This window comes from Pinus tabuliformis, chromosome 8, assembly GCF_031772625.1.
Source record: "Pinus tabuliformis cultivar Carrire ecotype Pingquan chromosome 8, CPIR1, whole genome shotgun sequence".
Taxonomy (NCBI): domain Eukaryota; kingdom Viridiplantae; phylum Streptophyta; class Pinopsida; order Pinales; family Pinaceae; genus Pinus; species Pinus tabuliformis.
The window spans coordinates 325,580,820-325,607,481 of NC_142294.1; the positions used below are offsets into that span (position 1 = coordinate 325,580,820).

At 36.0% G+C, this 26,662-nt stretch overlaps 1 protein-coding gene across 1 annotated transcript; it reads left to right on the plus strand.

Moving 5' to 3' along the window:
* Positions 1 to 18,852: 18,852 nt before the first annotated feature.
* On the plus strand, positions 18,853 to 24,114 carry LOC149235459 (protein argonaute 7-like). The gene is made up of 2 exons (XM_089368551.1): positions 18,853 to 20,303; positions 22,692 to 24,114. Exons 1-2 carry the CDS (start codon positions 18,853 to 18,855, stop codon positions 24,112 to 24,114), a joined length of 2,874 nt encoding a protein of 957 aa, XP_089224677.1.
* Positions 24,115 to 26,662: the final 2,548 nt, after the last annotated feature.

Below are 26,662 nucleotides of genomic sequence, written 5' to 3' on the forward strand. Positions count from 1 at the left end.
TTCATTCAACGAGGTGGAAAGACCCTGGAAGCTTCCAGAATCTTCTCCAATGACACTTGCCTCAATGAATTCGACTAGTGATGAGTAAGAGGCTCTTAGTCTCCAAGTGGAAGCAAGAACCTCCAAGTGGAAGCAAGAACTGACAGAGGGAGAGGACACTAGTCAGATCTCAAGCTGACTCATCCTCTCTCCAAACATCTATATATGGATCTCTCCTCCATGAGATCTAGAGGCTGGAATTTGGTTATTGCAAAGAATTGTTGTTGGTTTGAGACTGGAATCATTGGGTGCTTAATGCTTTGAAGGGAGGTGAAGATAGGAATTCCATTTGCTGGGAAGGAGATGCTGGATTGGAGCCTTCTTGGTTGTATCTCTTCCTGAACCTTGTTATTCATCAATAAAGCTATCTTGGTTTCTCCTATATACTGATGTATCTTTGATGTATGATTGCATTAGTATGTTTAGTTTATTTCTAATCCTGAACTAGTTATGAATATGAATCTATGTCTTTGTGTAGTGTTCTCTTCTTGTGATCTTGCAGGGACCTGTTGAAGCTGGGCGAGCGAGAAGGCAAGTAGCTGAGAACTCTCAAAGAGAAGAGAAACCGGATCGAGGGACAAACGGAAGACACTAGTTAGTCCATCCATCTCTCTTCATTCTTAATTCATAAAGGAAGAATACTAGAATAGCTGTTTCTGTTTGTTGCTAAGGCACTGTCACACCTTAGGTGGATAGGATCGTCCTGCATAGGCATTTTTCCCCACAACACTTTCTTCATTTGGTCATTCGTGATACCTTGGGCTTCCCATACAGCCTTCGCAACGAACCAGAATTGGTCTGGATCTTCATTCCCTACGCCCTTGAATACAGGTAGTTTTACGAAGTTCACCATATTGAACAGTGGAGGTGGTGGTGGTGTGGCTGATGGGGTGAGCGGTGGAGGCGAGGATGGAGGCAGTGTAGATGGATGGGATGAGGGTGGAGGTGGTGTAGGTATTCGCAGGAACCCTTGTCTTATCAACTGACTAGCACTCGTGGGAGAAGTATGAGGTGCTCCTTCATCGTCACTCAAAGGAGGTCCGATCAGCAGGTTATACTCAAGACCTTTTCTTCCTCTGTCCCTGAAAGGCTTTCGACTTCATGTAGCTCCAAAAGTCAAGGTAATTGTATAACCCATTGTTCACACAAGAACATCTTAATCCAAGTATTCAACGATTTTAAATACTTACCTCGCAATCCTTTAAACAAGCGGTGCTTTGCTTCGCTATAACTAATAGAGGTATCGACCACAAAATCCGTCACAAACCCTCTTATGTTGTGATTGAGCCAATGGTCGACAGCGTTCGCAATCTTGTCTTCAAAAGCTTTCAATATCCTTACCAACTCTGGTGTCCAAACAATCAAATTGTCAAGCCTCCACCTTCCTTGGTTGTCTGCCAACTTCGCGATCCACTCGTATAACTCAACCGGGAAGGAACAGAAGAATATTTCGTGTATTTCTGTGTACAGGTATCTATCCAACCACTGTTCTTTTTTCAATTGCGGATTCTTGTTTTCTTGTGACGCTAATTCGTGAATTTTTCTATCCAACCAGGTTTCGATTTCTTTCTTAGTTGGATTCCAATGATACGACATCGCACATCTTGTTATGCAGATCTTGGTCCCAGAAACAGAACCATTTATTGGCTTGATGGGCCTTGACACAGGTTCAGCATTAGTTAGCCAAGAAAATCCCTACACCACTGGCCCTTTCGGCATCAGCCTGTGGAGCACAGACTGAAGTCTCACCTGAAGCAGTATGGGGAGATATAGGAACCAATTTTCTGCACCTTGAGATGGTTTTGATGTCAATCTACACTTCCTAATCCTGCCTTCGTGGAGATCGATAAGCCTTTAGGGCTTATCGATGTTCCTTCTCTTCCATCCTTTAATACCTCCGTGAAGGTACCCGACTGATCTTCACGCAGCCCTAAACAGAGTTCTAGGCACTTACGTGCCTCTATGGCTATGTTATTGTATAAGTTCACAATTTATCTTAAGTGTTACCTACTCTACCATGCATTTACCGTTATCTTCGCGTAAACCTATATTCTTGCTTGCGTTCAATTAACATATATAATCAAATACATTTGCACATCAAATAAGCATTATAAGGTAAACCCAGATCATAACATAATATAATCAAATGCATTAAACAAAGACAAAATACACAGTGATTGCATAATACTTCTATTTATTGATACCTCAAGTTCAGTACAAACTCTATTCGCCCTGTGCACACAGCTGCAGAGGTCTGCGCACTCAGCTGCGGACTTCCACCCTAGGCCTCTATGTACTCAACTACAAAGCCTCTACCTAAACTAAGACCTGAGAACACTTAAAACTTCTTATCCACAAACTCTTCCCTTCTTACTTCCCCTTTTTTCTCTTCTCCCTTAGACTCTTCTAAGACTCCTTTTTTATACAATCCCATGGTCCGCGGACCATGGATAGATCTTTACAGCCGACATGAGACTTTAAAAAACAAGGGCGAACAACCCTTTATGACTCTTGACATCTTCGTGCTCCGCGACCACAAAATGCGGAGACTTTACATCATTATTACAAAATTTGGGCTTTCTGCCCCAAAACATGGGCTTTTAGCCCAAAAATTAACTCTTGGGGGAACCCGTTCCCAACAGAATGTCAGTCAAGAGGACACCTAGGCCTGAGGTGACTCAAACATATCAGAGAGGAAGTAGGTTCATGTTTTCTCCACACATTGTGGAAGGGGCCAAGTTTACATTAGCAGAACAGGGATCACCATCACAACATGAGGCACCTTCACAAGATGAGGAGCCATTTCATCTTGACACTGACATTGTAGACTTGAAGGTTAGTGAAGAGAATAAGACATTAGAGCAGATCATCATGGAGAATATGATGAGATCAAAGAGCTTAAGGACGGCTTGTCTAAGGCCAATTTCATGATTTCATTCTTAGAGCAAGAGAATAAGAAATTGAAGGTAAATCAACTACTCTTGGATAAGCATAAGGTTGATGTTGGAAAAGAAGATGTAAAGGGAGAAGAAGTAGTTGACACAAATGGTTTAAATGAACATCAAGAGCAGGTGACAAGGAAGAGGCTAAGGACTAGAGGCCTCAAAAGGGCACTTCAACAACAAAGAGAACAAATGTCTTCAGCTGACCTAATTGCAACAGAAATCAATGAAAATAGGGATTTTTAGCTTGACAAAGTGAATTTCCATTGGAAAATATTCTTAAGAGGGCCAACAGAGACAACGAATTGCAAAGACACGTTTATTCTCATTACTACATAAGGAATTAGGTCTCCAAAGTTAAGATCAAGCAGTTGAAAGAAAGACTCAAAGAAATCCTAATCAGGCAAAACGAGAAGGTTAAGTTGGATTTTCTTTATGATGCTTCCCTCATAGCATAGAATAACATTTTAGGTATTCATGAAGAAACTCTGGACCAATTTTGAATAAATTTGAAGAAATTTTGGTTTTGGTGAATTTTTGGAATTTTTTTAGATAATCACTAGGTCAAAAATGCAACATGCCCCATGCTACGCTTTTGATGGGGAGATCTAAATTAAATTTTGTTTGCATATTTGGATTCCTTATCACTTGTACATCACTTCTAGCCCTTGGGAGAAAATTTTAGCAAGTTCTGGTAGGTGGAAAAGGCCAAAAACTACTCAAAAATCACCTCTCTGCCCTCTTTTTGAAGAGCTCACTGCGCTTTTGGAGTACCTCTAGGAGAATGAATTTTTGGAGGGCTAGGAGCAACCTTTTTTAGTTATTGAAGATTCTATCATGCATCATGAATCCAGACCTATCTCCAACACTTTTTAGATCAGAATCTGGACCTCAAGAAGGCCTCCAAAAATCAATTCTACCAATTTCGCTTCGCTTTCTCCTCACACGTTGCGCTTTTGCCTAAATTCATTGCGCTTTTTCTTGAAACTAATGTTTCTTAGTTTTATTAGCTAGATTCGAGTTATCATGATGTAATTACTTGTCTTTGGTGTAATAATGATGTAATGAAAGTTATATAATCTTGTCAGGTTATTTTCATGTAAATTTAGGCCTCATTTATGAGGGAATTTCAGTCAAAGTTTAAATGGAGGATTTGTTTTAACCTCCCTAGACATTAGGGTTTTGTTGAACACCTCATGTAATCAGTTCCTAAACTGAAGGATTCAACCTTGAGAGAGGGGAAAATGGTTTTGGTCTATATGTATCTAGTTTTCAATCATAGAACAGGTTGGACATCAGTGAGTAGAACTCTTGGAGCTTGTACTTCATCATTTTTGCAAAAAATGAAAGGAAAATTGTAGCTATTATTCAGGAATTCTTGTGTTGTGATTTTTTGATAATGTTTTCTCTCTATTATAGTTTTATATGAATGATAAATTTCATCTTCTTTCCATATCTATGCTTTTTAGTAATTTTCCTAAGAGGTTTTAAACAAAATTCTTAAGTTTAAGCTCTGTTTTGTTAGGAATGTCATGTTTATGTCACCTATCTTTTGATAAATGAATTCATGTTTGCCATGCTCATTTTGATATTTTTTTTTTCCACCCTACACTACATCGAAAAAAACCCCAAAGTATCACAAAGTCATACCTACCCTGCTCCTCTATATATCTATTGCAACTGAAAGCTTTGATCTTTTGACCTAGTTCCCTGATTTTCACTCCTGATCCAGCAAAACCCTAGAGATAAACATATCTAGCCCTAATATTTTTCCCACTCCAGTCTTATTTGGTTGTGAGATTTATAGAGAGAGCCCTCTCACCTGCCTATGTGAGCCGCCTTTTCCAGGCCTTACTTTCGCATTCCACACTCTCACGTCCGAATACCTTAAGGCTTAAATGAAACTGGCAAAGACTAACAGCTCTTCCCAATGACCTTATGTAAATGAGACTGGCACAGACTAGCTTACATACTAGCTGCACTGACTATAGCTTCCATCAATTCTAGAGACTGGCAATGACCCAGTGGCAATGGTCTCCACTTCGGTCTAGGTGGTCTACCTTATTCCTGGAATGCGAATATGGCTGGCTCGTATCTGGCAGGTCTAACTTAATCGGTTCCTCCGTGGCAAGTATCTGGCTTTACTGGTTCTAATAATAAAAGCAGTGAGAAATAGGCTTGGCATTCCCATGTGTGAGGTGTATCGGATGGCATGAACATGCATCGTCTAAAAAGGCACTAAAGGAAGGTCAGATCCTTAATGCCCCAGATAAGAGAATAGAAGAACTGGTAATCTTACAAGCATGAAAGCAGAGCTGGAAGGGTATAATTTGGTATATAAGGGCGAGCGTACCTACCTAACTAAAAGAAAGCCAGCCAACTGATTCCTTTTGATTGAGGTTCTCGGCAGGCCCGACACTCTGCTTGCTTCAGGGGAAGCAGACCAGTCAGGACTATACCTAGAACCGGATTATATTCTTTTTTTGCTTGCCTGAAAAGGCCAATTTGGGTTAATCAGGACAAGTTGGAAGGACAAGTTCTCTAACGCCCCCAAACGCCTAGGGATAAATCCTGACCACATAAAAGCTATCCCCCAAATTCATTTAATCTATTCAATGATTAACCTCATCCTCCCTACGGTAAAGTGAGCGAAGGAGCACATTTCATTTAATAAATAGCTAGAAAAGGCTCCGCTCCTTTCTTCCCCTCAATGAAAAAGGTCCTGTAACGTTATAGGCGAACCTACTTGAATAATAAGGCCCCCTTTGAAGTTAAGGCCCCTATATTTCTTTACCTCAAATCGCTAGCTAGAAGATAAGGTTCTAGCCCTCCCTATATTTATTCCCCTCAAAGAGCATAGCGAAGGAAGGCACAGAGTAAGAAAGTTTTGGACCAACCAAATAAGGTATTTAAGTATCCCTTTAAGGGCATTCTATTTTAAGGGTTTCCCCTTCCACAGTAAGGACTCTTCGAGGGACCGGTGACCCAGGCCCTTATATCAATATATTCTTTGCCAGTTTCTATATATTTAGAGGAAACAATAGATTCTATTGAGAACCAATTCTGTTGTAAGGGTGGTCCATTGCTTATAGAATTTTTTTCTTTGCTGTATATGGAAATATAATGAAATCTAAGCGTAGCCGTGGTGGGCTATCTTACTACTAGCTGAGGCTTGCCATCAAATGAAATCTAGGCATAGCCATGGTGGGACTATATTGCTAGCTGGTGGGCTGGTTCCCCAGGATGCAAAATGGGGTGCTTTTCAATGCGCCGGGACATGAAGAGATGCTGCGGGGTCTATTATTGGCTTTGCGCCTAGATATGGTGGATCAAAAGGTTCATCAACTCATACCTTTGCCTCCGCTACTGATAGCTATGATAGTATTGTGCCTATGCTACTGGGCGATCAACTGCCTATGTCTTCTCTTTTAGGGACGACATTTACCTTACCCTTACCTTTATTTCTCCCTTTCATCCTAGAACGATGGAGGGCTGCCCACCCATTGAATTACCCTTCTTCTCTTTTAAGGAACTGATGGATCAATTCCTTACCCGTCGTCTAGTTTCCCTTGCCTGTCTCAATACCACTTATCTACTGCACATCCCTTTCCACACATTAGTTTTGTTACCTTCTATATACGTTATTTTCTCTTATCTTATTTTAGTTACTTGTTTTACTTTTTGTTAGACCACTTGGCTAACGCTCGTTTGCTCCTATAACTACTATTTGTTGCTCACACGGTCACCTAACCTACCTATACCCTACTACTTGCTTATACGGCCACCTAGACTACTACTAAGAAAGCACTCAATGGGAACGAATCTACTAGCCGCGGAGCTAAGTTAGTTGTTTGCCCACTTCTGTCAAGTGGTTACTTATGGTGATGGTGATGCTGCAAAAGTGGTTACGGTTGACTGTTCGCCACCGATAGCGGTATTAGGCCACTCGGATGACTCAGATGTTGGATTGGATAAGTTATGCATAGTCCTTTGGAATCTTTCTATGTACGGTTGGTTACAGTGACAGAGCCAAACTTATTGAACTAATGGTGTATCGATGAGAGCTTAGGATCGCTGAATACCAAAGAACTACTTGTTTGCTAACTACTTGTTTTGTTTTCTATTGTTGTTTCTGAAAACGATTCTGAAGACTATAGATACAGAGATGGTTACGAATGAACACGACGCTGGAGGAGTTTCTATCTCTTGATGTTTCATGCGTAAGTGGGCTTCAACAAATATCCAATCCCTTCCCTAGTAAATAGAGGTTATCGCGGCCTAAGTCAATCAGTTTTCCGATTCCCAATTAAGGTTTTCCATTTTGCTAATAGATAGATAGACAGATTCAACCACGCCTCGTTCGTTCAGTTAGGTCGCCACGTTCAGTTAAGTGCACCTCTTCCTTGTGCATAAAGATACTATTCTAAACCTGATTCTATGAGGTTCAGCTTCCCCTTATTTGTGGTTTTCGCACCCAGAAAGGAGGCGCGCCCAGTGTGAAAAAGGAGGGTAAGGTTCACCGGCGCTTGAAGAAGTGGAACCAACATCTATCTCTTCCCTTTAGCAGTGAGGGTTAGCAGTCTATCTATGTGTTTTTTCCATCTTGCTCTTCTCCTTCAGCAAGGGGGAATACTTATACTTATAGTTTGAAGCTTTAGTAGTTTTCCCATCTGCCAATAAACACGCAGGCTCCTACGACGCTTTGAGACCCATTTATCGATTCTGATGGTTCTGATAGCTACTTGGGTTCCTATAGATACTGGGATAGATACTTACTTACTTATGAAGAGCAATCTCTTGATAAACACTACTAGCGTTCAGGTCAGAAAGAAAAGCAGCCGTCGTCTTAGGTGTTTTCTGCCATAGAAGGGTCAGTGCAGTGGGATCAGCTAGCAGTCGAAAGAGGTGATCGCTCCTCTCCTCTCCCTTATGGTCGAGCACCTAAAGGTCCTTATCAGTCGAGTCACTAACGTACCTTCACTGCTTTCAATTCAATCAGTTTCCCTTCCTTCAAGTGTCAGTTCCTTGCCCTTAGAAGCGCAAGCCCTCCAGACCTTGGTTGGTTGGGTCTTTGTAGGAGCGGGAATCCTCAATTGTCCTTTGTCAGATGCGGGTCCATCTGTGTGGTAGGGGCCGCCTCCATATAGGGGAGGTTTCTATGTGGGCAACCCAAGAGAGATGCAAGCAAACATCATCAATCGAGTCGGGGCCGTATCCTTTCAGGTACCAATGCTGGATGACCTTCCCTCTAGCTAGCAATTTGCAGGAAAGAACGAATGTGTAATTACATATATAATATATGCATTGACCTTATCAACTAGTAATGGTCAATTCTTGAGGCTCGTACCTTACCCTGGTACCTCTCCATACTCGACTTACTTACCGGGATGGAAAAAAAGAATGTCCCAACCAAGTCGCTCACTAATCCACGCTTCGCCCGCCGTCTGACTTTTATTATCTGCCAGTATTAGGGTTTCTCTAAAGGTCTCTCTTAGCCTCTCTAAGCCTTTCTTTAGTGTCTAACTGATTGGCTTTTCTTTCTTACCTACTGCCTTTGTTCTGTAGGTCTGACCCAGTGCTCTTATCTCCCATCCACCCAGTATTAGGTCCTAACTTAAGTGCTTCTCCCACTGACTTTATCTGTAGGTCTTATCTTCTACCTACAACCTTTCTTTAGTGTCTAACTGATAGGCTTTTGGTTAACCCTAAGTATCTCTGTCTTACCCACTGCACTTGCTTTAGGGTCTAACTAAATGGCTATAGGTCTATCTTACCTACGGAATAACCCACTGCCAAGAACCAATCTTAGGCTATAGGACTTATCTTCTGCCGTTCTTTACTGCCCAATCTTTCGGCCTGACCCAGTACTCTTGGCTACCAGTTGATTGGGTCTAACCCCAGTAAGTCTTTTCTTTCCCATAGCCATTCTTTCTAAGCCACCCTATCTTTGGCGGTTACCCAGTTCTCTACGCTTACTTACCGTCTTTATCTAAGCATCTATTATTAGGGTCTATCCAAATAAAGTGCTATCGGCGTTACCCAGTGCTCTTGGCTTTATCCCATAGCCTTTCTTCTCTGTCCCAATCTTCGGCCATAACCCAGTACTCTTCTCTTTGGCTACCAGTTGTAGGGTTAAACCCAATCTAATAGTATTAGGGGTCAAACCCAATGCTATAGGTCTGCCTCTCTCTCTGTTGAATAACCACCTATCTGCTTTGGGTTGCCACGGCAATGCAGTAGGGTTTCTTATCGGAATGATCGGAAGGGGTTGAACTAAGCCTATCTGTAGGGTTGCCACTCAATGCTATAGGTCTTACTAACCCACTGCCTCTCTCTGCCTATCTATGGGATTGCCACGGCAATGCTGTAGGTTGCCACGGAATAGCCGTAGGTCTAATGCTGTAGGGTTACCGGAATAACTCAATGCTGTAGGACCTATCGTTTGGTAGGGCTAGCTTCTGAACCCTAAGTGGTATGAGGTTACCTCCATCAATCTCCTTTCTCAGCCTTAGGATATTGTGGAGGATAACACGCAGTGTTAGTCTGACTAAGTTAGAAGGGTGACTACAAGTCTAGTAAAGGACCTTTCTTAATTAACATATAGTCTTAGGCTCATTGTATAATTAAGATTATGTATCCTTTAGGGACAACCTGTACTTATAAAACTTGAGAGAGAGCAATGTATATGTTATGAATAAAAATAAAATATAAAATTCAGAATTGAGACAAGGTATGAGAAATAATAAAATAACCCATTGTTTAATTATATCAATTTTGCTTAAGCATAAATTTACTTATCAAGTCATTAATTATATTGTAGTCATAACATGTACATAAAATTAAAACTAGCAATGAGATTAAGATATATGTTTGGAAAGTGTTAATTATTCCGAGTGACCATTTAAATTGTATTTGTATTATTAATTTCAACACCAAATTGATATGATTCTTCTTGTGACACAATTTAATCATCAACTCTTTAAGTTCTCTCACTAGGTGAATTAATTTCAATGTATAGTTGTTATATTTATATTTTAGATTGCAATAAGTTCAACATTAGAATTTATACGATCATTCTTACAATGTATCAATTCAAGATAACAGTTCTTAAGTTTCTTTTTTAGGTATGTATTTATTTTATTTGTAGACTTATTTTGCATTGATTTTATAATTTGTTATTTAGTTTTTTCTTCAAATGCATTGATTTCTATAGTAAGTAATTATGTTTCTTCTTATAGTTTAGTGAGTGAATGTTTTCTTCTCTATTATAACATGTGAGAACTAGCTAAGAGACAATAATGAGTTAATGAGATGAACAAATCAAAGATAGAAGAAATTTAGGGAAGCGCTTGAGATTGAAAAGAGGCCTAACAATCTCAACAGAGAAGATGGATGGAAGATTAGTAGGTGTTGGGTCCCGACACTCCTTTCTTAGTCATTTTTCCGCCTCCTTCATCCTTTTATTTATTTATTTTTATTGTTATTTATTTTATTTATTATTTATTATTATTTTATTTGTATTTGTATTTTATTTGTTTATTTATTTTATTATTATTATTATTTATTTATTTATTATTTTATTTATTTATCTATTTTATTTTTATTTTTATTATTATTATTTTTTTAGTTATCTTTATTTATTTATTTATTTTTATTTTTATTTTTAGTTAGTTTATCTTTATTTATTTATTATTTATTTTTATTTTTATTGTTATTTATTTTATTTATTATTATTATTATTATTATTTTTATTTTTATTTTTATTTATTTATTTATTTTTATTTTATTTATAGTATTATTATTTATTTATTCATTATTTTATTTATTTACTTTTATTTTATTTATTTAGTTATTTTTATTCACATTTAACTCGTATTCCATTTAATTTATTCATAGAAGTGGTCCTTTGCAATTAATTTCCTTTTAAAGAATAATTAACCTATAATTTTTAACTATTTATTAATAAACTATTATCACTAATTTAAATTATTTTTTATAACTTATCTCTTTTTTATTATTAAAAATGTTTTGATCCTGGTCCATTAGTCAATATTAGCGGTTGGTCAAACTAGCCGTTGGAGGCTCTGCTCGGTCTATTTAACATGCTAAGCTGGATCTGTTTCTTCAACTTGTCCTGACGATGAACCACACTGGTTGGTTCGAAACGCGTCGGCAAATGATATTTCATGTGATTTTCGCCGAAAAATCTTTTGTAAACTTGATATGGATCACAGAAGCCTAAAGTCTATAAAAAATGAAAACAAGATTGTTAAATATAGCAACAAGAAATTCCAATTTAATTTGTCCTTGAATTAAGTTGTGAATTAAAATTGTAATTCTTTTTTGATAGCAACTTGTAATAGTTAACTAAGTTAAGTTGATTTAGTTAGCTTAGAAAATTCGAGTTGGAATTCTATCTGGAGTCATGTAAGTGTGATCCCTAAATTTTAGGGGTCCAGGTTGAGTTATTTGGAGTTGTAATTAGATAACTCAGTCTAACTAAGTTATAGTCAGTTAAACTAGTTCTAATTGTTGGAGGAACTAGTAGAGGTCTAATAGTGGATTAGTGCATAAGTGCATCAACCAGTACCACACTAGTTAACTAAATATTCACTCACAAATAATTCATGCATGTCAGTTTAGAGGAAGACCCAGTTGATACTAGAGTGCAAGGACAATGTACTATCAGTTCTATAATTTTCCGAGTTGTATAGATGGTGCATGCAATCAGTTGAATACCTAAGTCTGGATTGCGAAATTATGGAGGAAGGATTTCCCAATTAAATATAGGTTGATTCTCTCAATAATTGCACAAGGAAGTAGGGGCTTGGCAGGCAGCATAATTGGCTAAGTGTTGGCTTGTGAGGCAGAGAGTTAGATAATACTTGTGCAGGGATTGTTTTATTGTGAACAAGAATTGTATTTTCTTCTCAGATATTCTAGTTAATGCAATATAGATAGTTAGGGATTTGAGCAGGTTCTTTTCCTAGAAACATATTATGTTATGTGCGATTTATATCCTTCCTTTTTCTGATTATTTTTTTCATCGATCATTTTTATTTTCCACTATAAAGAGTAGAGTATATTCTTTTATTATGTTTTAGTATATTACATGAGTTGTTGAATATACAGAAAAATATACATAGTATCGAAGTTGAAGACATTATAGAAGAGGAGATTTCGAGTTTGTTGTGCATGTGAAAATCGAATTTGCAGTTCATACTTCAAATTAGCAACATGTCTTTCTACAAGTTGCGACTTGAGTATACTTTGGAAGGTAGCTTGAACTACATAACGTGGAAGGACAAGATGGAAGCAGTGTTAGAAGACTGTGGCCTCAAGGAATTCATTGATCAAGACATTCCTAAGCCTTTAGCATCAGATGCTTAAGATCTGGTTGAATGGAGAAAGAGTGTGGAAAAGTCAAGGCAGATTATCCTTAAGGGTGTTCAAGACCACATTGTCTCAAGTCTCCGTGGAAAGGAAACTCCATACTCAATGTGGAAGGCATTGACGAAGCTGTTGCAGAATAGTAGTGACCATAGGAAGGTGGCACTGGAGGACAAACTCAAAAAGATCAAGATGGTGAAGGGCGACTCAATTCTAAAATACTTTACTAATTTCACTCATTGTCGTGATGAGCTTGGAAGTGTTAGGATTACTGTTGTCAAGGATGATATGGTGAGCCTAGCTCTTCTAGGACTCCCCAAGGGTTGGCATAGTTATCAAAACTATGTCAATTGGAGGGAGAAGTTTCCATATTGGGAACGACTGTGGTTGGATTTGGTATAGAAAGAGATTCGGAGGAGCACCAAAGATGGATCCTCATCAAAGACTGATGATGAGGAAAATTATGCCTTAGCAGGTAAGGAAAAGAAAGGGAAGGGGAGGGCGTCACATTCCAAATTGGATTCTTTTCATGTAGGCAAGAAGAAGGACATGTCAAAAGTCAAGTGCTTTCATTGTCACAAGCTAGGACATTTTGCTGCAAATTTTCCGCTCAAGAAGTCCAAGAATAAGTCCTCAGAAGGAGAGGTAGGTGAGGCTCTTGCCTCACAATTCAAATTGGACTTTACCCTCATCGCATTCATGGTATCATAAATGATGGGTAGTGTATGGTAGCTAGATAGTGGAGCTTCTTTCCACATGAATAATAACAAGGAGGCCTTCAGTGACTTGGAGGAGAAGGATCTCCATATGCATATCGAGATGGGTGATGACGGGAGGTATAGTGCTACCGGTTTGGGTGCAGTTACCTTTCAAAGGGAGTCGGGTACTCCCCTCAATTTGCAAGATGTTATGTATGTTCCTGGTTTGAAGAAGAACTTGATATTTGTTTCCATGTTAGAGGATAGAGGTATGATGTGATATTTAGTAAGGGAAAGGCGTTCCTTCATCACATAGCCACAGGACTGGTAAAGAGGATAGGGATTTGGGTGAATAATCTCTATAAATTGGAGATAGAAGATTGTGTTTCCTTGAGCACGAAAGCAAAGAAAGTGCAGAGTTGAGACATCGGTGAGTTGTGGCACAGGTGGTTGGGTCACTTGAATCATGGCGCTTTAAAAATCATGCAACAAATTTCTACCGATCTTCCCAAAGTCACACTAGAGAAAATTGACACATGCAAAGGGTGTACTTTGGGAAAATTCACCAAAGATTCCTTTCACAACAAAGACAGTCGAGCACAGGCGATCCTCATCGAGTCCATTCAGATGTGTGTGGAGCATTTTCAATAGCATCCATGGCCAAGCACATGTATGATGTTATATTTGTTGATGATTTTTCTCGTAAATGTTGGATCTTTTTCATGCAGAAGAAAGATCAAACTTTTGCAATGTTTTGTGAATTTAACGCATTATTCAAGAAAGATACTGGCAGGAAGGTTAAAGCTCTCAAGAGTGATAACGGTGGAGAGTATGTGTCAAGTGAGTTTAAAAACTTTTGTGCAGTAGAAGGGATTAAATGGGATTTGACAGCACCCCATAACCCACAACATTATGGGGTGGCTGAAAGGAACAATAAAAGAGTTGTAGGGGTAGCACAAGCGATGTTGCATGATCAAGGCCTACCGCTACACTTGTGGGCTGAGGCATGCAACACAACTGCTTATTTGCGAAACAGAAGACCTCATCAGATTCTTGGGATGAGTACACCAAAGGGGGCTTTCTTAGGGAAGAGACCAGATGTGGTTCATTTCAGGATTTTTGGCTCATCGGTATATTTCCATGTGACCAAAGATGCACAAAAGAAGGTTGAACCAATAGCAGATATGGGGATATTTGTGGGGTACACTGATACACCTCACAACTATCGGGTGTACCCACTGACTAGCAGGATGACAGTGGTTCACATGGATGTCAAATTCGATGAAGAGAAGGCCATGCGATGTTACATTGAAAGGGTGCTTCAACTACATGCAGTTGAGGAGTTTTTGGCTCCTAAGGGGGAGCCTCAGATTGATGCAGAGAAGCCACATGCAGAGGATCCGGGAGTGGAGACATCCACTCAGGTAGAGTCTTCCAGAGATGGGAGAAAGCGCACCAAAGAGGTTGACATGTTATTGTAGGATGCAAGAGGTAATGTGGGAGCACGCACATCACAATGCAGGCAGAGGAGGTCACCTGAGAGGTACACTAGATACATGGCTCTTATGAGCGGATGTGTTGAGACAAAGCCATCTTCTTTTGAGGAGGCAATGCAACAACCGGTCTAGGTTGATGCGATGGTTGAGGAGTATGACTCCATTGTTCGTAATAGTGTTTGGGATGTGGTCCCAAGACTAGTAGACAAGTCAGTGGTGAGCTCTTGATGGATTTTCAAGGTAAAGCAAATGACAGATGGTAGTGTAGAGAAACATAAGGCCAAGTTCATGGCCTCAGACTTTTCTCAAGTAGAGGGGATTGATTACGATGATACATTTTCTCCTGTTGCAAGGTACTCATCAATCAAATCCATATTTCCACTGTCAGCGCAGATGGGTTGGAAGATACATAATATGGACGTAAATACAACCTTCTCTAATGGCATGATTAAGGAAGAGGTGTATACTGAGAAGCCTGAAGGTTTTGAGACCTTTGACCGTGAGTCGCATGTGTGTTGACTTAAGTGAGTGTTGTATGGGTTGAAGCAAGCACCCCATTCTTGGTACACCGAGATCAAGAGCTACTTCACTGGGTTAGGCTTCACCAAAAGTGAAGCAGATGCAAACATGTACCATATTGTGGTGGAAGGTAAATTGTTGATTATTGTTTTATGTGTCAACGATTTGATTCTGACAGTTGATGATAAGTTGATCAAGTCTTGCAAAGAGGATATTGAAGAGAGTTCAAAATGAAGGACTTGAGGCTCATGCACTACTTTATGGGCATGGAAGTATGGCAAGGTCATGGGGAACTTTTTGTCTCTCAAGGAAAGTATGCCAATGAGATACTAAAAAGGTTCCACATGGAGAGCAGTAAATACATGGAGACTCCTTTAGCAGGTAACTAGAGGAAGGAGGGTGCTACTTCTGGTGAAGGAGGGTGCTACTTCTGGTGAAGTAGTGAAAGCTACCATTTACAGGAAGCTTGTGGGTTTACTCATGTATTTGGTGAACACACAACCAGACATTTTCTATGCAGTTAACCATCTTATTCAAGCGATGCTTAGGTCAACCAAGATGTATTGGAAGGCGACCATGAATTTGTTGAGATACCCTAGACGCACTACTCAATATGGATTGTGGTACAGACGGATAGAGGGAGTGAAGCTTCAAGGCTTCACTGATGCAGATTGGACAGGGAGTCTATCCGACATGAAGAGCACATGAAGAGGGATCTTTAGTATTAGGTTAGCAGTTGCTTCTTGGTATAGTAGAAAACAGAGATCAGTTACACTCATTTGAATCAGCAGAGGTAGAGTACATGGTTGCTAGTCAAGCAGCTTGTGAGGCCATCTAGATGAGGAATATTATGGTTGGTTTTTTAGTCAGCAGATGGATCCAACTGTGATTTACTGTGACAATCAGAGTTGTATCAAACTCTATGAAAATTTAGTTTTTCATGCTCAGTCCATGCATATTGATATCTGGTATAGTCACCTTTGATATCGTGTGCAGAGACGAATTATGTTATTGGAGTACACTCCCACAAAAGAGTAGGATGTTGACATTTTAACAAAGTCATTGTCAAGATGTAAATTCTAGTTTCACAAAGACAGGATCGGGGTAGTTGATAATCTCTTTCTTATTGAGAGGGAGTGTTAAAGATAGCAACAAGAAATTTGAATTTAATTTGTCCTTGAATTAAATTGTAATTCTTTTCGCATAAAAACTTGTAATAGTTAACTAAGTTAAGTTGACTTGGTTAGCTTAGGAAATTTGAGATGGAAGTATATCTGAAGTCATGTAAGTGTGATCCCTAAATTTTATGGGTCTAGGTTGAGTCCTTTGGAGTTGTAATTAGATAACTCAGTCTAACTGAGTTATAGTCAGTTAAACTAGTTCTAACTCTTAAAGGAACTAATAGAGGTCTAGTAGTGAATTAGTGCACCAGTGCATCAACCAGTACCACACAATTTAATTAAAAATTCACTCACAAATAATTCATGCATGTCAATTCATAGGAATACCCAGTTGAGACTAGAGTGCAGGGACATTGTACTATCAGTTGTATAACTTTTTGAGTTGTACAGATGGTGTATGCAATCAGTTGAGGACCTAAGTTTAGATTGCGCAATTATGGAGGAAGGATTTTTCGAATTAAATATGGGTTGATTCTCTAAGGAATTGCACAAGGAAGTAGGGGTTTGGCAGGCAGCAAAATTGATTAAGTGTTCACTTGAGTTGGCTTGTGAGGCAGAGAGTTAAATCATAGTTGTGCAAGGATTGTTCTAGTGTGAACAAGCATTGTACTTTCTTCTCAAATCTTCTGGTTAATGCAATATAGATAGTCAGGGTTTGCGCAGTTGCTTTCCCCAAAGAAATATTGCGTTATGTGCGATTAATACTCCTATTTTTTATTAGTGATTTCATTGATATTTTTTATTTTTTTGTAAAGAATAGAATACATTATTGTCTTATGTATTAGTATATCACATGAGTCGTTGAATCTAAAAAAAACTACAAAAATTGTAAATGACATATTATGAAAAAAGTGAAACAATTACAAAATACAACCACAAAAAGTACATTAACAAAAATTTAATTATAAAACTATAAAATTATAGGCGTAGAAAAGTATTTCTTGATTAAAATTATCATAGCCTCAAATTATGTCTCTTCCTTAAAAAAAACTCTCTTACTTTTTTAACCTAGATTAATATTATAGCATTCACTATATCTACCATTATAATCTTTGTGCTTATACATCACTAGGGACATGAACAATTTACAAAATATCTACCACTCCAATCTTTGTGCTTGTACATCACTGGGGACATGAACGATTTACAAAGATTGCATTTCATTATATTACAAGAAGATATGAGACACACCAATGCATTTTATTATATTACCAGAAGATATGAGATACACGAAATACAAATAGATGAGAGAAGTTTTATAAGAAAAAACACTAAGAACACAAATTGATCCTTGTACTTCATCAAACTTTTCTTTCAACAAAAATATTTTTTTTGGGAAATACGATCACTTAAATTGATCTTTGATTTAAAACATTTTTTCCATAATATAATTTTAGTTTCACATTATGTGTTTGCGAAAGACTTTAAATTTTTAGAAATATAAACATTTTTTAATTTAAAAAATATTTACAACTCAGAAAATTTGATCTTTAAATATATATTTATTTTGAATTTCAAGCGAACCATATTGAGTCTTTTAGTTATTTATTTGGTTTCAATTTAGTGTTATTATTATATAGATAAAATAAAATCTATATGGAAAAAAAGTCAGTTTTTTATTATAAATATTATGTTTGTTTTATTGTAAATATTATAAGTTTGTTGAGAATTTTATTAAAAATATATTTTTAGTTGTTATTATTTAATAAAAAGGTATGATAAAAATTATTAAAGTTATATTTTATAAATGGAAATTTGTAATTATTGAGTTATAGTTTTATGATAAAATTTATTGAAGTTACATTTTATAAATGGAGATTTGTAATTTTTGAGCAGAGAGAGTCATTTTAAAGTCTAGTATGATGTGTAATTATTGAGGAGATAAAATTATTTTACAGCCCAATATGATGTATAAGGATATCTCTTTGTCATCAAAATTGAAATTTTATTATTTCAACTAAAAAAAATAACTATACAAAACATTTAAATAATATCTATTTATTAAAAAAAAACATAGATTTAAAACTTAAATCCTTTAAAAAAGAAAAAATAACTATACAAAACATTTAAATAATATCTATTTATACAAAAAAAAATTTAGATTTGAAACTTAAATCCTTTAACTCAATTCATAAATCAGTATTTAAATTAAATCTACACTACCCTTTTCCTATATTTAATCAATTCAATTTCTCACTGATCTAATCAATTCATAAATCAGTATTTAAATTAAATCTACACTACCCTTTTCCTATATTTAATCAATTCAATTTCTCACTAATCTAATCTCATCTATATTGATTATATGAAATTCTTTATTTGACACTTCTAGTGCGTCTTGATTCGTGATTCATGGTTGGTGAGAAACCTTCACCATCATAACTAAGCACTTGGTTTCGTCTCTTCACCTTCTCATGCCCTTGTCCCTTCGGTTCCCGCCTCTTCACGGCATTGTCTCTTCACCTTCCTGTCCCTTCGGGTATTTTTTTTCAATTATATAGTCGGTAAGCCACTGGGTACTTGTCGTTAACAGCGAGCTCGTTTAAGTTCATGATCCAGATCCTGTTCAATTTTTGAGTTTGGGCAGATGGGAAGAAAAAACCGCCGCAGGAGACCGAAACAGTCACCGGTTGAGCAAACCAATATCCCAGAGTCTTCTGGACGTCCCGTACCAGAAACCAATGTTCCCAACCGTCCGGAAATAGGGGTTGAGCAAACCAATATCCCAGAGTCTTCTGGACGTCCCGTACTAGAAACCAATGTTGCCGACCGTCCGGAAACTGATGCCTCTGCTGACGCTGCTGGATCCAGAAAGGAAAGTGGACCAGAGTCCAGCGGAGCTCGCTGTGCTCCGGTTCCTTCGAAGAAACTCGAAACAACCGAATCAGGAAAGAATGCTCCGGTTCCTCTGAATAGGCCTGTCGATGGAAAAAGGGAACCAATGAGAGAAGTCATCCTTCTTGCAAATCATTTCCCTGTGAGCTTCGATGAAAGCATAGAAATATCGCAGTACGACTTGGACATGAAGTTGGCAAATCGTAATGTAACTATAGAAAATAGAGAACTTTGTGTGAGGATCTTCAGTAAACTGCTCACACGTTTCCCGCTGCCCCCTGAAACGTCTGTAGTTCACGATGGGAAAAAGAACATGTACAGTTCACGACGTTTAGAGCATCTGAGACCATTTTACGAAGTCAACCTTGAGGATGGAGCAGAGAGGCCAAACACCCAATACAATGTCACCGTCCAATATACGAGCACAAACGATGGAAGCTTTCTGCGTAATTTCTTAAATGTCCGGAATCCGCATGGCGTGAATTTCAAGGAATTCCAGGCCTTTTTGCAGGGTTTGGAAATTGTGATTAGAGAGCACCCTAGTAAAAATAAACTTTTGCTGGGCAGAAGCCTTTACACGCAAGTACCAGACGAGAGAGTCACGAAAGTGGGCAGTGGAGCCATTACACTTAAAGGATTTTATCAAAGTCTGAGACCCACAGCTAACGGTTTGGCATTGGTAGTGGACTCGTCTGTCGGAATTTTTTATGATCATACGATTTCAGTGATAGAATACTTACAACAATCTGATACAGTAGCTTGCAATAATAAGTCACAACCTCTTTCTGAAGCAGAGGTAAGGTACGCCGAGAAAGCTTTGAAGGGGCTCAAAGTCACAGTTACCCACAGACAGGGCCACAATCAGAAACACACTGTCAGATGTCTGAGTAGAGATATAACAAAAGATATCACATTTGAACGGAATAGCGACGGAACTAATGGACCCGGGCACATGGTTAGAATAGTAGATTACTTTCGGCAAAAGTATCAGTGTCGTATTCAGTACGAGCTATGGCCTTGCCTGGACCTTGGTAAATCTCCTGACAGACCAAATTATGTTCCGATGGAATTATGTCGGCTTTGTGTAGGCCAAAGAGTTCCTCGAGATAAGTTCAAACTCAAGGGAGGAAATTACCAGCAAGCTCCTCGGGAGAGGCTTCAAAAAATCAATGGATACATGGTGGGGCGCGACGGCCCTACGAGGTGAGTCTAATTGGTAGAATTTTTTATAATTGCGTTGTAGGTTTATCATGTTTATCCATGAGATACTTCTATGTTAGAATAAGTTTCTTTAATTTTTTATTTAATGATTAATAATTAGTAATTATAAATAGGTAATACATTTACTTATATTTTATAAATAATAAATATTTTAATGTGTAAAGAATTTTTTTAAGAAATTACATTAAAGATTTTGGTCACGTTTTAGAATTTAGGAAAAAGGTTAAATAGGGAGACAGGTAAATCTAACACCTATAAAATAACAGCTATATTTAAATAGGAGAGAGAAAAGGGAATGTTTAATAATATTTAGTTAATTTTTATTAATTTATTAGTGGTTTATATATATATATATATATATAACTTAATAACAGATAAGGGTTTTAATAATATTTGGCTCTTTTATTTAATTTATAAATATAAGTGAATATAATAATTAAAAATTAAAAATAATAACTAATCTTATTTTTATTGTATTATATTCAATTAAATTATAATATATTAATAAATAATATTTATATTATGTATATTTAAATATTAATAAATAATATTTATATTATATATATTTAAATATATAAAAATTATATAGTAATTAATATGGAAATATATATATATATATGTGTGGTCGATATATGTAATATTTAATAATATGTTAATTTTAAATATAAAAATAAAAATTTAATAATAATTATATTTATATATACAAAATAGATTTTTTTATAAGTAACAAAACATATATATTTTCAAAAGTAGGTATGTTGTTTATATTTTTAGTTAATTTTAAAAATTATTTACATTTATCAATTTCATTTTTTATTAATTTTTGTAATTAAATCAATTTAGATTCATTTGGATTTATCAAAAGTAGAGAGATCAAATTTTCTGATATGCAAATTTTTTTAGAGTGAAAAGAGATTTGATCCCTCGTAGTTTTTTGTAGATTCCCAAGTTAAATAAATCTAGGTTTGTTTAATTTCTCCCTTTAAATATATCAATACCATCTATATTATACCATCTTTGATATGTAAAGCTTGTTTTAGAGTGAAAAGAGATATGATCCCTCTTGACATTGAGATTTGATCCCTCTTGACACCTGGTAGATCCAGAATTAAAATGGATCTAGGCTAGTTTATTTTCTTCCTTTAAATAGGCTACATTCCACATAAATACCATAAATCAATATCATAGGTCAGTTTTATTTTTTATTATCATTTTATTTTTATTTTTTATTTATTTCTCTTTTATTTTGAAAATGTTTACATTATATCAATTTGTTTATTTATTTTTATTTTCTTTTCTTTTTATATAATTTGATTTGGTCAAAATGTTAGACATTAGACTTGCAATAATATTATATATAGATATTATGTTATATTTATATATTATTATTGTTGTCATGTCAATAAATACTCTCTAATTTAATATGAGAAAGATATTATAATATCTTATTTTATAAACCTTAATTGTTCCGTAATGTTTATATTATTATTATTATTATAATAGTGGATATATAATATTTAAATATAAAAAAAAATGTTATAATGCATCTTCCTATTTAATTTAAACCCATAATTTTTTCATAATATTAATATTTTAATACATAATACTATGTGCTATCAATTCTTCTTGATGGTTCCTTTCTGCTCCTATGAAGTGTTAAAGGCTAGGTTTTCCGAGCGTCAAGTGTTGGTGTTTTTAGGCATGCCAAGTCTAAGACGCTTCAAAGGGCGAAACACCTCGTTTTCTTTGACAGGTTTAAGTGCGCGGCTCTTCGTTTTTCATTTTCTTTTAGAAAATAATACAAAAATTTCTCTCTATTAATATCAATATTTAATTTTATTGGCAAATTTTCTATTATATGATTGGAGACAATTTTTTGGTGAGAAATATGAGTTTTTGTATTATTGATTTTTAATTTTAATTTTTTTAAAATTTATTTAAACAACTATTTTTAGTAGTAATAAGATAGATACTCCTGATTTTTTTTCAGAACTTTCCATACGAACTCCGAATCCGAACTGGAGTTCGAACTTCGTACTATGGTTTAAACCACTGAAATTAAGATTTAGTTTAAAAAATAAATTTGAAAAGTAATAAAATCTTGGAAATTAAGATTTAGTTCAACTTGTTTTGACGATGAATTACATTGATTGATTTGAAACGTGTGGATAAATGATATTCCATGTGATTTTTGTCAAATTTTTTTTTCCTAAATTAATATGGATGACAGAAGCAATTTTAAATTTATTAATGAAATTTGAAAAAGTAATAAATTCATTCTTGAAATTAATTATACTCTGTTTTGTTTTGGTAATGTATGATTTACGTTTTGTTTTGCGTGCGTTTCGCCTGGATTTTTGGCATTTGCAGTGGTCCCTTTATTGCCGGATTTCGGTTGAGAGTGGATCAGAGTATGACTAAGGTTACAGGTCGAGTACTAAAAGCTCCTAAGGTTAAGCTCAAGGTTAAGGTCAATGATAGGAAGCTCAAGGATATGGAGGTTGATCCAGGCCAGAATGAGCCAAGATGGAACTTTCGTTCTAACCTTGTTCTTGACGGGAAGCAGATTAAAAATTGGTGTGTCATGAACTTCGCCACTTCGGACACGGGAAAGATAAAAAATTTCACGGACTCTTTGGTTAAGAGATGCGGCGAGGTTGGAATCAAAATGAATGCGCAACCAATTCAGAATGCCGGTAATTATACCATGGACGATTTGAATAATGCCAAATCTCTTGAGGAAGAACTACGCAAGGCCAAAAAGATATGTGGAGAAAAACAGCCACTAATTGTGATATGTGTCATGGAGAAGAAGCATCCTGGTTACCACACTCTCAAGCTCATTGCCGAGACAAAGGTTGGATTGGTCACGCAGTGCTGTTTGTATAGTAACATTAAGGATCCCAAGAATTCCAAGGATAAATCGCCTTATTTGGCGAATCTGGCCCTGAAGATGAATGCCAAAATGGGTGGAATAAATTCTTCTCTTGCTGATAATATTTCAATCCAATTACCAGGGTTGAGTAATCCTCAGGTAATGTATATTGGTGCTGATGTGAACCATCCCAATCCTGGGGACAACGACAGTCCTTCGGTTGCAGCAGTAGTTGGAAGCGTCAATTGGCCCGACTGTAACCGCTACATTGCAAAAATTAGGTACCAGACACGCAGGAAAGAACAGATCGAACAATTGAAAGACATGTCAAAGGAATTGCTGGATGATTATCGTAATAACAACCAGAAGAGGCTGCCAGACAGTATACTCTATTTCAGAGACGGTGTCAGTGAGGGCCAATTTGATATGGTCCTCACCCAAGAACTCTCAGCCCTCAAAGCAGCAGCTGACAAGTTCGACAATTACAAACCACAAATTTCCATCATTGTAGCTCAGAAGAGACATCACACCAGACTTTTCCGTCAAAACCCGTCGGAGGAAAATACTAACATAAGCGCTGGAACGGTCGTGGACACAGATATTGTCCATCCGCATCAGTTTGATTTCTACCTGTGCAGCCATCACTCGGCTATTGGCACCAGCAGGCCTACGCATTACCACGTTCTGATGGACGAGAATAAATTCACCTCTGACGCGCTCCAAAAGTTGATCAACAATCTGTGCTACACATATCAACGATGTACAAGCCCGGTGTCACTAGTTCCGCCAGTGTATTATGCAGATCTTGCAGCCTATCGAGGTCGATGTTACCTTTACGGATTGTCCTTTACATCTTCATCTCCTCCCAATTATCCAACACTTCATGATCAGGTTAAAAAAACTATGTTCTTTTGCTGATATGGGATATGCCTGGTTTCTAGATTTCATTTGTGTCCGAGTGGGTGGGTCTGAGATATGAAGACACTTAGCTTTTCTGTGTGCAATCAAATAATATTCGTATATTTTATAATATTGGCTTAATTTATAAGTATTAATTTCCTATTTTATTTATTTCACTGCACAGCTCAAAATGGCAGAGATGTAATATGGCTGAAAATATATTATTTATTTCACTGCATCATTCAAAATGGCAGAGATGTTGAAAATATTTTATTTATTTCACTGCATCAAAATGGCAGAGATGTAATATGGCTGAAAATATTTTATTTATTTCACTGCATGATTCAAAATGGCAGAGATGTTGAAAATATTTTATTTATTTCACTGCATCAAAATGGCTGGCTGAAAATATTTTATTTATTTCACTGCATGATTCAAAATGGCAGAGATGTTAGAAAATATTTTATTTATTTCACTGCATCAAAATAGCAGAGATGTAATATGGCTGAAAATATTTTATTTATCTCACTGCATGATTCAAAATGGCAGAGATGTTGAAAATATTTTATTTATTTCACTGCATGATTTAAAATAGCAAAGATGTTGTAATATGATTGAAATTTTTTTATTTATTTCTCTGTATGATTTAGAATGGCAGAGATGTTGTAATATGATTAAAAATAGTAGAGATATTGTAATATAGTGCGGTGTAGTCTAAATATTTAATTAGTTAAAATAAAATAAAATATAAATATAAATAATTTTATGTTAAAATATAAATTTTATATTGTTATTTTTATTTTTATTAATTTTTGTTAGGTAAATTAGATAATAAAGGTAAATTTGACTTGGTCAAGTTATTCATGATTTTTGAGCTCCAAGTTTATGAGAATCTATAGTATTGACCCATGACATTTATGTGAAATATAGCCCATTTAATTCTTTTTAATTGGAGTGTTATTAAAATAACTTTACATAATATTTGTGAATATATAGAATTATTATAAAGTTAAATTTTAAACAATAATGTTTGATAATAAGTTTAAATAAGTTAGTTAAGCTTCAGAAATAGATAGACAATAGAACATTAGGGTTTGAAAATTAATTGTAGAAATTGAAGATTAGTTTACCATAAATGTAAAATAAGGTTAAGAAAAGAAAATCAATCTATGAGGTCAATAATATAGAAAGCAACATTAAAGAGCTACTAAAGTTAAAAAAAAAACTAAATTGGGTATCAAATTCGTCAAAGAGAAAATGAATAAGCTCATAGAGTAAGACCATGAGCATAATAAAAGAGACTTGAACCTCATATGTATGGTTTAAAATAAAATAAATATGAGGACAAGTTGACATTAGTCAAGGAAGAATTACAAAATAAATTACAAATTGTAAAAACTTGTTTCATGGATGAAAAGTGGCAATTAAAATTATAAAGATATGTTAATTTTCCTGTGTAAACTCTAATGGCAATAGATATGCCATACTCAATAAAAATATATATTTAAAATCATCATGAATTTTTATAAATGACGACTTTATTCCATAAGACCAAGTTGAACTAACTAATGAAGTTCCAAAGGTAGACAAAGCTAGGAAGAAAGGAAAATGGTAAATAATAGGAACAGAAAATATACTATTAGGGATAGAGACAAAAAAAAATGGGACACTTTGAATCCTTTCTTGGAACTATCATTGATTTCCATGGAGTAAAGGGCATATGTTGAGTCAGATCCCAAGTGAAATTAATAGTATATTGCTTCTTGAAATTTGCGAGCATGAAGAATATAAAGTCCCTAACATAGAAGGATTTCTCTTATGGCCAATATGGAACGGGAGGTCCTATCATAAAGGATTTAGAGACATAAATTGTTACATGTAAAAGAATATATTTTTTCACATTAGGCTACATAACATAACCACTTCTAGTAAATACATGTGGATGAAGATCTTAAATATTAATGCTAAGGAGATTTATATAACAATTTGTTATTTTGCACCTATTAACTCTACCTTTTATAAGAAAATCATTCTAGAAAATTGTCTTCCAAAGTATTAGAAGAATATATTCACAATTTAAGAAATGATGGCAATATCCTCTTTCTACATGAATTTAATGTTAGAAAAATGTAATGTCCCTAACCACCCCTAGCTTCAGTCACACTGCCAAATTCCACTATTAACACCATAATTTTTAATTCCTTTGTATTCTATCTCTAAATTTCCATTATTACAATCTATATGACCATAATGATTCTGCCATACATATGAACAAATGTGCAGGCCTAATAAGGTATCCTTAGGCACTGCTGCTCTAGATCTCTCAATAGTATGCCACCCCTAGCTGAGGCTATGACATGACAAGGGAAATTATGGTTGTACTCTCAACATAAAATCCACTAACACACAATTTGCTCACGTGACCAACCATCCCAATCATCAATTGTCTTTCCCCAACACACAAAGTCACTACTTTTGTATGCATACTTCTAACTTTGACCCTTGTCACAAGGTGAAGTATTTTCCAACTACTTGCACAATTTCCAAGTTTGGTTTTCATTTTACC

What these genes read in the sequence shown, in the direction of transcription:
- LOC149235459 (XM_089368551.1), top strand. Translation starts at nt 18,853, where the DNA reads ATGGGAAGAAAAAACCGCCGCAGGAGACCGAAACAGTCACCGGTTGAG. An exon ending in GGGCGCGACGGCCCTACGAG is followed by an intron (nt 20,304 to 22,691) that starts GTGAGTCTAATT and finishes TGGCATTTGCAG; the next exon opens with TGGTCCCTTTATTGCCGGAT.